The 12010-nt window shown below is 44.7% G+C and overlaps 1 protein-coding gene across 1 annotated transcript; it reads left to right on the top strand.

Moving 5' to 3' along the window:
- Positions 1–4015: 4015 nt before the first annotated feature.
- LOC134495593 (ferritin, higher subunit-like) lies at positions 4016–7572 on the top strand. Its single transcript, XM_063301125.1, has 4 exons — positions 4016–4415; positions 5368–5514; positions 6606–6731; positions 7262–7572. The coding sequence occupies exons 1-4, from the start codon at positions 4314–4316 to the stop codon at positions 7418–7420; spliced, it is 534 nt and encodes a 177-aa protein (XP_063157195.1). The 5' UTR covers positions 4016–4313; the 3' UTR covers positions 7421–7572.
- Positions 7573–12010: the final 4438 nt, after the last annotated feature.

The raw sequence follows: 12010 nt of genomic DNA, 5'->3' as shown, positions 1-12010 counted from the left end.
TATCTGTTTAGGTAAGTAAATATTGACTTACTACTGAGGTTAGTTTGCCACTACTATTATTTTTCTATTTATGATATACAGTATATTCTTAGATGATCATAGGACTGGGGTAAAAAATACGGCCAGCCTAAAATTTAATGTTTATTCTGGTCACATCAGAATGCACTACCTTTCTTTCAAAGAATGACCCAACAGGTCACAGGGTTGTCTAGTTAGCAAGTAAAAACCAAGGTCCAGGCTGGTAATTGGGCTACTTTGGTTGCGTTTGCATATCCTGCTTACACACGGTCAATTTACACAAGGTTTATTCAGTCTAATTTTTGGAATCGTGGATGGATGGCTTCGGGGTACACACAACACGCTAAGCTAAAATGTGGATTGCTGATTTGCGATCTAGGGTATTCTAGAAACACAGTTTGTCTCTTGTCCTTTAAGGGCTTGGCTTGAGGAAAAAGGGAAAGCTGCCTCTATTCTCTAAAGCCACTGCCTTCTTTCCAGGAGATGGTCGTATGAGATCTTCAGGACGTGCAGAGAGACTCGCAAAGCAGTGGGAAGGCCTCGCCTCTCACTTCAGTACCACCGACCGGCTGTTCAGCAAATCCACTGGCTGAATGTGCCATTTGCAAACTGCGTCAGCTCCTGAGAAGCTGAACTGCTGTCAGCAGAGTTTTTTTCTTGCTACCCTCAGCAAAAAGCCCTGGTCCTTGGAGATTAAGCCAAAAGGGTGGGGAGATAACGGGTTGTAACCTAAAAGATGTCATTGGTTAAAAAGTCTAATTAAGGCAATCGAGCCCTAACAACAAGAGTGAAAAGCCCTAACTCAGCAAGGTGCAGGGCTATTCGTGGCTTTTAACTAGCAATTAATAACCTCCATGCCTTGGGCCTAGGTCCTGGTCTTTGCTGACGGATCAGTTATTAAACATAAAGGGTTAAAGTGTGTGCGTGCACGTGTGTGCAGGGGGGTGGAGGAGGAGAAGAAACCGCATTCCCTCAAGGCTCAACGTTTGTTAAGGCCGCTTCCTCCAGTCTCCTGTAGTCTCCCAGGCTCTGGAAATTAAGGCTACTGATGCAGAGCAGACTGATTCAGGGTCTTAGGGAGAGGCACTAATTTAAGACAGAGCTGGGTGGCTTGAATGTGTTGACGCCAGTAAAGCCAGTCTGAACAAGTTTCCTGATTGAATGGAAATGCTGCCGGGGAGTTTTGCACGTAGTTCTTAGCCTCCCCCCACCCCATTCCTGCCTCCCCACACACACTTTACAGCCCTGCTTGATGCTGACTCATGGTGATGAAACACCACAGCTTCACGTCCAGCACAACACGCAAAGCCTATCAGAAAAACAACATGGATTCTGTTGGGGTTTAAAAGGAGAGTAAGTTCTAGGGGGGCGTCAACAGGGAAAGGAGGGGAATGAGAAGGACGGCCTGGATGCAGGGTGGTTGCAAGATGCTGGGACTCATCCTAAATTAGAATACCAAGACAGATCATTAGTCCAACTCATCTAGTATTGTTGATCAGGGCTAAGCTCATGTAACATGCTATGGTTGAGCAAATCACAGTTGCCTGAAGTTGTACAACTTGCTAAGCCACAAACCACGGTTTGCAGACCACAATGACCGAGTTTAAGCCAGAAACAAGGAAAAAAAACAGCTTTGCTTATGGTGTTAAATAAACCCACTTGCTGGTAGCCACTCTCCACTTTACAAGTAGTTTGTCTACCTGAGGGGCTAAGTCCTAAAGCTTGGGGCTTCTCTTCTGTGTTCAAGCCATCAGCTCTATTTTGAGCTACAGCCCAGTCTGCAGGCTGTGGCCAAAAAGTCAAGAGGCTGGCTACGATGGCATCATATGTAAGTAAAAAACACACAGAGCCTGGCTTTTTTTGACCACGCCCTGCAGACACCCCTGCTACAGCCCCTTCCTGTGCTTACTCAGGAGTCCTTCCAAGCTGAATCCTTCTTCCTGATCAGTAGCCATGGATCTTTGCAACGGGGGCCAACAAGTGCCTCACGATGTACACAGTGCCATTACAGTATACTGCAATGCAAGGACTGAGCTGCTTCCTTTACATAAAGATGTCACCACATGTCTGTCATTCTGAAGTTATGGCTCAGGTCAGACGGCACTCTTGCAGTCAAGGATCCAGCAAAGGGGGAGTGGATTGTGGGTGAACATCCAGGGCTTCTTTCTTTAAATGGCAAAATGTATTATTTAACATAAGCTAACATGTGGCAAATCAACCCTGCTGTATTTGGGGGGGGGGTGTCCAGTGTTAATGTTTTCTACTACAGATTAAGGTTACTATGGTAACTAATCATTTTGGCCGGGTGAAGAGGTTGAATTTAATTGTCCTCTTTTCGGATGTTAATTTTTGCACCTGGGGAGAAGAACTTGCCTGGACTTGTTTTAGTTTCAGTTTCCCTTCTGTGTAGGCATGTAGAGAGTTAAGCAGCTCTCACTGAGAGCCTGTAAATATGTTTGCTTTCTGTAAATAAAATTATTTTTATAGAAATGCCTGGTGTGTGACTTTTCTGATCTCTCCTGGGCCAAAGGCTTTCCTAGCAATCTGCTAACATCCAGGCCCTTTAAGGTAGACAAGGTTAAGAAACAGGCATGTTAGGAAAAGTTTTTATTGTGGAAGGTAGAATAACAGAACCTTGAGAGGTTTCTCTCTATTCTCTTATACCAAACAAAATCAAGGCAGTGTTATTTTGCGTTTGTTTCTCACACTTTCCACTTTCTCAGGACTGAGCAATCTTTTCTGAAACTCCTTCCCTAATGGGTCCCTCATTCCTTCCCCATTCCCAAGGCCCAAGCACACTCTTTCACAAGGGGCAACCTGTTTTTTTGCTTTTTGTTTTCCTGAGAAAAGGCTTAGCATTGTTAAGAACGTTGCCTTAACATTCCAATAGCATCCATACCATGCAGGAAATGCACAGCGGATTACGAACAAAACAGGCAAGGCTAAAAGGGGGTGGTGGAAGGCACCGCTTTGAATGCCTCTGGGTAAGAAATGAAAACAAAACAAAAATCCCTTCAGCATTGTGCCACACATGTAGATGTAAGACATTTTATTTTTAACACAAGAAAAGTACTGGGCTAAAGGTCTTTTCCTGACTGAACCCTTCCTTGTTATGCAGCGCCTGCTTAGCAGCACCCTAAAGGTTGCCAACCAAAATGAAGTGCGATGTATGTTGCTTTCTACTCCAAGAAGAATGTTGTGTGATATAAATCTAAAGTAAATAAATAAAGGTTGCCAGCCAAGATTCAGCAAGACCTCCTCCTGCCTCTTTAACAAGAAACATGCACAAATCACTTGGGAACACGTTCAGTACGCAAAAGTCCAACTGTTATTGGTGTTTTCCGTATATTTCTGCAGCCCTTCTGAGAGACACCAAGGGAGTCAGGTGGCTGAAAACCTGTTCTTGCTTGTATGGCCTCGGAGCTAGACAAGGACCCATAATGGCAAGTAGAAGGTCTGATCCCACAGCTGACAGACGTCACCACTCGGGGCGTCAGCGAGAAAAACCCATTTTGCTCTTCCCCCACGCGTTGGGCTAGGAGGGGGCTTGAACTGGGAGGCTGTTTGGTCTGGTGCCTGGGGTACTTCTGTTTTTACCTTTGTTTTCATGGATTGTTGGGAGCCGCTTAGAATTATGATATGCGATAGGCTGCCATCGAAGTCCAGTAAGTAGGTAAGTAAATAAAAAATAATCCATCCAACCGGTTAAAGTTCTTTGCGTACTACAGCACCGCGGTGGCTGAGGATTTTGTTTCTCGCGTTGGCAACTTCTAGAGGACCTTCGTCTGTTGCAAGAAAGCGTCCAGTCCTCAAGATGCCTCAGCGGTCGCTTTCATTTGCTCCGCGCATGCAGCTTTTCTCTCCAGATGTGAGGGGACGGTCTGCACGCTACGTCACGTGAGCGGAGCCGGCGGCGCTAGGACTGGCGGGCTCCCTTCCGCCCAGACTCCGCCTTTTAGCAAACCTCCGGCCCGAGCTGGCGAGAGCGAGTGAGCGGTCGGTGGTGGCTGCACACGTCCCTCTTGCTCGCTCGGCCGCTTTATAAAGGGGCGCGCATCCCTTTGTCCTGCAGAGTCCGGTTCTTGCTTCAACAGTGTTTGAACGGAGCCGGTTCCACCTCTCTCTCTCTTTTTCCCGCCTTGGATCACCTCTTCACTCATCCCTTGAGCTGAAACAGACGAGGGAGCGACTGACTGCTAGCCGATCCTCCAGCTCCAGCAGGATCCCCTTGGGCCGGACGCCGCTGCTTGTTGCCCGACTGCCTCTCCATCTGCGCCTTCCAGCCCTCCGGAGAAATGGAGTCCCAGATCCGTCAGAACTACCACCGCGACTGCGAAGCTGCCATCAATCGCATGGTCAACATGGAGCTGTACGCCAGCTACGTCTATCTCTCCATGGTGGGTATGGGGCAGGGGGACGAGTATATGGGGCAGCCGGACTCGGCACCCCCCCAGCCAGCCAGCCAGCATAGCTTCAGGTGATGGGAGTTTATCCCCTACCCCATCTGGAAGGCTGTGGAAGGCTGATAAAGAGAGGCGTAGTCGTGGCTCCACCGCGGGCGCCTGTTACGGTAATCCGCTTTCTTGGGTAACTAAACTAAGGCGGCTTTCTTTCCCGGAGAAACTTTGGAGGCGCTGATGTTCTCTGGGAAAAGAAAGCGTGGCGAAAGAAAATCCGGGAGGGTTCCCAGTGGTGGGATTCGGAGAAGGGGTAACTAGCATGGCCGCGCGGCCCATTCGCTGCCTTTGCACACGCAGTAGTTGCTCTCCGCGTGTACTCGCGTGCACTTTGAAGGAACAGGCGCTCTCTCGCCCTACAGCTGGAGAAAGGCGAAGGGAAGGCCGCCGGCGTCTTGCCTGCCCCTTCCTTACTCACGCGTAGGCCTCTCTCAAACAGTAGGAGTTACATTACCTGATGTTGCATCTGCCATTTTCAGTCTAGACCATATTTCTCAACCTTGGCCATTTTAAGACCAGTGGACTTCAACTCCCAGAATTCCCCTGCCAGCATTGAAGTCCACATGTCTTAAAATTGTGGAGGTTGAGAAATGCAGGTCTAGAACATGCCTTTTGTTCCAGAGTATCAACTAGTGTTTCTCCACTATGGCAACTTTAAGATCTGTGGGCTGGGGAATTCTGGGAGTTGAAATCCACATATCTTAAGATGGCCAAGCTGGAGAAACACAGACCCACGGTATTCTAATGCTACGGCTCACTCTTGTTCCTGTCCTGCTGCCTTCTCTCATTTGTCCAAGGCACCTTGTGGGCCTCTCTTAGGTGGATCCACAAGCACCAGAAGTAGAGATAAGCCTCCTGGAGCTTGAGGACAGATTTTTGTTTCTTTCTGCAGGCTTCCTATTTTGACCGGGATGATGTTGCCTTTGCAAATGTCTCCAGCTTCTTTCGGTCACAGTCGCATGAGGAGCGGGAGCATGCCGAAAAGCTGCTGAAGTTCCAGAGCCAGCGTGGCGGCCGGGTCCTCCTGCAAGATATCAAGGTATGAGATGCGGGGGCCAGATTTCTGCTTCTCTTATTTGAGAGAGAGATAGGCTGACCATACGTCTTGTTTTGAACGGGACAGTCCCGTTTTTTTTTTAACATTTCCAGACCATCCTGTCGTTTTAATATAAATGTCCATTTTGTCCTGTTTTCTTAAAAACCTTACTTAAAAATTTGAAAGTTCCCGCAAACTTGTCAGAATGCAGTCTGACTTTGAGTGGAAGGAGGGGGAGCTCAGCAGAAACAGCAGGAAAAAAGCCGCAGAGCTCAACCCAGCGGGAAACCTAAAAAGAAAAAAAACAGGATCAGTTGATAGGTGCTGATCAAAGGGCGAGCCGATTGGCTCCTGCCTTGAAACGTTGGGAAGAAAAGAATGTAAAAGCACAGCCAGAGGAGGAACGGCTTGTCAGGGACAACCATTCACTAGACTCTCCAGCCCAGCCTTGTCTCTCATAAACGAAGGAATCCAAAGATTCCCAGCCTGAGAAAACCGGAGAAGTTCCTGCCTGCTGATCCAGCCTGTCACCCAGCCCTGTCCTGTTTTGCCATCCCAGTGTCCCATTTTTGCCTCAAGAAAATACTGTCAGCCTAGAGAGAGAGACTGGGAAAACAGCCTTCTTTAACCTGGTGTCCTCCAGATGTATTGGGCCTAAAAGTCCTATCACTCCATGAAATACTGGAGAAAAAATGGGGGCAAGTCTAGACTTGGAAGAATGTCCAAGAAATGGCAGCTCTGTCCAAGTACTGAGAGACCAGGGAAAAGTGCTTCAAAGAGACTCCACTTTAATTAACTCGTCAGAAATAAGAAATTCCTCTTACCCTTTCTAAGCATGTGTACTTACCCTGGGTTAACATTAAAGATCCCTTTCTGAAGTTAGTGTCATTTCTAGTTTCCTTCGTCTTGCTGGCTAGTTGAAGCTTACAATCCCTGTTTAGCCTCTGCTGGGGTTGATGGAAGTATGATAGGTGAATGGCAGCCCTTTGCCAGCTCCCTCACTAACCTTGCCAAAGTTGTTGTTCTGGGAACACAGAGGATCCAGTCATGAAAGGACGGCTGCAAGATCTAAACATGGAGCTTTCCCTCTACAGAAGCCTGAGAAAGATTCCTGGGGGACAACCTTGAATGCCATGGAAGCAGCTCTCCAGTTGGAGAAGAGCGTCAACCAGGCCCTTCTGGACCTTCACCGCTTGGCGAGTGATCAAGGAGACCCACATGTGAGTCTTGTGATTGGTGGTATGGGTAGGGTTCTGGCCAAAAAGATTCCTATCTGGACCCATAGCTCATGTCACCAGGCTAAGTAAGAATTCTTTGCCAAAAAAAAAAAAGTTGAGTGAAATGCCCTCTTACTTCATGCAAGGAAAAAATGTGAGAGCCACTGTAATGCTGTAGTTGTGGGATGGCAGTAGAGACTGAGTGTAAACTAGCAGAAAAACTTTCCATTCAGTGATTTGGGGGTGATCCACAAAGGTGTCCCAGTGGCTTCAAAGCAGTAAACATGAGACTTAGCAATGATCCAATCTGAGCTCATCACTAGAACATCATGTACTTTTTAGGAGTAAGTGGTCAAAGTTAATTAACTGATTTGTGGTTAGAGTGATGCTGACTTGGATTCTTAGACTAGAGCAGGGTTCCTCAACCTTGGCAACTTTAAGATGTGTGGACTTCAATTCCCAGAATTCCCCAGCCAGCATGAGACAGCAATCAGTAAGCAGTATCTAACTCCATCCTCTGTTTCTCTTTCCAGCTGTGTGACTTCTTGGAATCGCATTACCTCGATGAGCAAGTCAAAGCCATCAAAGTCCTGGGCGACTACATTACCAATCTCCGGCGCTTGAGTGTACCCCAGGGGGGGCTTGGGGAGTATCTCTTTGACAAGCACACCCTAGGAGAGAGCAGCAGCTGATTTCACCTTCTCCCCAATTCCTGGGAGTCATTTCCCGTGAACCCACAAAAACCGGCCCACTTCCATCGCTTTTGCTGTGCCCCAGTCAAGGAGGGCTCGTACCTGCCATCTCTGTTGGCATGCTTCCAATAAACAAGGGTTCACCTGTTTTACATTTGTCTCTGTCTGTGCATTATGTACATAGAAACACTTGTTATTTTCTATGCACGGAGTTTCATGAAGGTTGGCCTCTAGCAGTAATGAAGTTATATTGTTTGAAATCTTAATGAGTTAAAATGCTGCTTAGAACCCGCCTCTGCACAATGAAGGATGGAATTTTTAGGTGGCAGGCACGTGCTTTGTTTCTGAACTGGATCATACTGAAGCCTTTTCTTGCTTCCTGTGTTAGCCCTAGGCTGCAATGATTTCTTGTCTTGTACACACTGGGTGTGTGTGTACAGTAATTTATATTGCAGCTATTAGGTGGCAAGTTATACGCATCCTATTTTCTGATTCTTTGGGCTAACCTGTAAATCCATCATTTGTGCCTCTGTACTGGATCTTATCATAGTTAAGTGGGAGAAAGAAGGAAAACAAATAAATGGACTGCTGTAGTGCTGCCTGCAATGTTCCTAATGCTATTCAAGTTCTGCGGCAACAAATCCCTTAATGTTCACTTTTCTTGAGTAATCGTTAACGTGGTTGGCAAATTGAGTAGACAGTTTCTAACCCATATTGTGCACAGCAAATACTTGTAATCTGCTCCACACAATACCATCACAAGTAGATACACAGACTGACCAGAAATAAAGCTGGATCATATGACCCAACATGTAGAAAAATTAAGTTAAGCAGGAGGTGGGAGATACCAAACTTTATGCCATTCATTGCTAAAGCTATTTTGCTCATCTGTGACTGCCTCCCCCCACCTCCATTCTACTAAAGAATGTATACATTTTTATTTATTATTCAAATTTGCTGGGACAGCTTGTGTGCCTTTGTTGTGAAAGGCACCCACCCACTTTCTGTACATCTGGACTGAAGGTTAGACTTCAGTTTAGAGGGACCCATTTAATAATTGGCCTGAACAAAAGACCTCTCTCTGTTGTTTCTAGGGTTCTAATGATGTTCTTGATTACAGCTTTACTGAAATATTTTAATAACTGAAGGCAAAAAAAGGAATGAACACCATCAGTGGGGCACGTTAAGTTTTTATTATAAATGAAAGCAAGCCTCAAGGACCTGTGGTGTGACAAAATATGTTTGGAAGTTGGTTCTGCTGGTAGTTTAAGAGGGGAACATAAATTCTATGTAGCCCTGATGGAAGCTTATGAAATGCTGAATTGTATGGAGAAGGACAATTTTCTCTTTCCTTATTAGAACTTGGGCATCATCCCTGAAACTGATGGGCAATAAGTGTAGGATCAAAAACGTATCTTCAGACAATGCACAAGTAATATATTCAGCTATTACCCTTCACAGTTATAGAAGGCCTTAAACTAGAGAAATTAATGAAGAATGAGCATACTATTGGTTAATAGGCTGATTGCAACATCCACAGACAGAGGCAATGTAACGGAATACCACAGATCAAAGACAAATTGCAAGGGAGGCTATTTCATGCTTGAATTTCAAGGCGTTTGAGTCCGGTCCTTTTATGAAGGCCCCCAAATGCTACCATTTTAGAAGATGAAGGGAGTAGGTTTAGCTAACATTTGAGGGAGTGGGATGTGTTACTTATCCATCAGGACTACCCAGGTTTTCTACTCAGAAATGAATATAGCCAGTTTGGTCTAGTGGTTAAGGCAACGGGCTAGAAACCAGGAATCTGTGAGTTCTAGTTTTCCTTAGGCACAAAAGCCGGCTGGGTGGCCTTGGGCCAGACCCTTGCTCTCAGCCCAACCCACCTCACAGGGTTGTAGTTGTGGGGGAAATAGGAGGAGGAAGGAGTATTTGGTATGTTCCCCACCTTGAGTTATTTATAAAAAGTCGGGATAGAAAATAAAATATTGGAATGGCTTTCATATATGGCTTTTGTGGTTCCAGATAAAGCTGGCTGTAGTCAGAGATAGTGTGCTGAACTAGATATGTGGGGACACCAATGAAGCATTGCACTGTGGGTTGGTTCTCTTCATGTTGCTCTCCAAGCAAAGCATACTCCATTCCAGAGTATTCCATTCTTTCCTCTGCCTCTTACGGTCCCTTTCATAGATACACACTGTAATATATTCAGACCTTACTGGGTGGTTTGTGGTCCTTCTAAAATTTTACCTTTTCAATAGATATGTATACTTCTGTACTTAAACCACTCTTTCAGTTCCTCAGAAGCTACTAATACTTCTTTCTTATGTACAGATGGTGCCATTTTGGCTATTTAAGGTTCTTCATTCACTCCTGAACTCTGGAAATGGAGGGAAACATTTGGGACCTCATCTGCTGAATCAACTTTTGCTTTGGATCCATTTCTCCCTCATTCCTGGCTCTCCATCTTGACACAGCTTGCTTGCAGCAGGGCTGCTAACTTCTAACTTGATTTCAAATAATAAATGGTATTTTTACAAGGCTTCTTATGCCCAGGAAGAGAGGAGAAATATGATGTAGTTAGGATCATCAGATTAATTTTTTTGTTCTAAATTATTTCTCATGGAAAAACATAAAACAGCAGAAGGCATGAAAGAAATGACAGAGAAACTGCATGGACTTAACAAAAGTTACTGTATCAAGTAATCTAGGAGTGTCAAACTTATGGCTTTCCACCTAATGTTCACCTCTCATCTCTAGCCAGCATGGCTAAGCCAAAAACAATGGATGCCAAACTCAACATCTGGAAGACCATAACCATAACAAAATTAATGGCTAAAGAAAATCAAAACAATGGCTATTGGATTGCTTGGGCCCTGGAACTGCCTAAAGACTCTGGGGGTTGATGCAAGACCTGGTTCTCAGTCATCAGGAGCAGGACTAGCCAAAAGCATTTCCCACTTCATGTGAAAGACCAGATATGCTCACACTACCCACTCCACATGCAGAATCTGATAAGCTAGTGGTTTGTTCATCATTGGTGACTAGACAGTATTTGGTGCAACATGGGCCTCATGATATGTGCGTGAGCATGTGCGCATGCACACAGACATAAACCACTGTTCAAGACAGGCAAACAGAGAAGGGCCAGGAGGAATCAGTGGTTCTTTCCACATATTGCAGTATCTGTCCCCAGCTTTAACTGGGCCTAAAGACGCAGCCACTATGCTGGATAGAGGGCTCCTACATTTCAGGGCCCTTAGGGCATTAGTTGCTTCAGGAACCTTATGAGGCCACCCACCAAAAAACAAGTTTTGCCTTCACCCCACAAGGATCCTTAAAAAAGTGCATCTCCTCCAATTAAGAGGAAACGGGTAGGAGTGATGTGGAAAAAAAAATCTTTGCCTGAAAGCCTTGAAAGTAGCTACCATTCCGAGTAGGCAACACTGAATCTAAAGAGACAAAAGTTGTGGCGTGGTGATGGCAGCTATTCCTATATAGCAAACCACACACCCAACCGTGTCCTCAAGAACACACTGTTAAAAGCCTTCCACTAAACGTTGCCTTTTAGGCAAGTTGGATTACAATTCATAGCAAATTCTAGCTTGCCTGACAGGAGGTGTGTCAGTGATAAGATTCCTAGAATTACTGTTCTTCGCACAATGTATCCTGCTTATCTCCTGTGGACTCTGTCAGCTGGGGAACAATACATATATTATATTGTCACCTAAACCAATTACAAGCTTTCCCTCCCATTTCTCTTCTCCTTCACCTACTTTTTATCCTTCCATCTGCCTTGTAAAAGAATATGTGGTCTCAGAGCCACTGTTTTTATTTTGCTTTCTCAAAGAAGTTCATGGGGTTCAAGAAGAACAAAAGGAAAAGATCTCTGCCAATATTCCTTGGACAGTCTCTCCTGAGTCTGATAGACAAACTTACTCAACTCTATAAAAAACTCCATAAAACTCTACTCTTAAACTACACTCTTTGTTTGCAAATGTAACTGCACAAATCAATAATCAACTCTCATGGATATAATATTTCACAGCACAAAGAGTCCCTTTTGGGAGATGGGTGGTGATAAATTTGATTAATAAATAAATTAATAATAAATAAAATACCTTTCCAATATACTATAAATCATTATGCACCTGGAGCAGAACACAGTCACAGAAAGTTGTGTTTGATAATTCCTGGTCCTCATATTATTATCATTGCAGAATCAATATATGTGGTGAATATTAACTATTTAGGTTTTTTTTTTAATCACAGGTGACTTTTCTCAAATAAGTCCATTAAATATGAATATGTTATATAAAAAGGGTTCTTTGGATATTGACAGATGAAAGCCTTTAAGCCTTATTCTTTGGGCTAGGTTAAACATGCTAAACTTAAATATAATTCCCAGGATATTTTATATTTTGCATGGAATTCCCATAGTGGAAAACACTTTCAAAAACCCAGTGCACTGTTCTGAAACTTTCTATGGGTTTTTCCAATTCCAAAGATATATTTGAAAAAGATGCAGTTGTCTGCTAAAAAAAAAAGGGCCTCGCCTGAATCATGAATTATACCATTATGCATACTTTT

This window comes from Candoia aspera, chromosome 4 (genome assembly GCF_035149785.1).
Source record: "Candoia aspera isolate rCanAsp1 chromosome 4, rCanAsp1.hap2, whole genome shotgun sequence".
In the NCBI taxonomy this organism is placed as follows: Eukaryota; Metazoa; Chordata; class Lepidosauria; order Squamata; family Boidae; genus Candoia; species Candoia aspera.
Note: the sequence above shows the minus strand (reverse complement) of the source record. Positions and strands in the feature narration are given on the sequence as shown.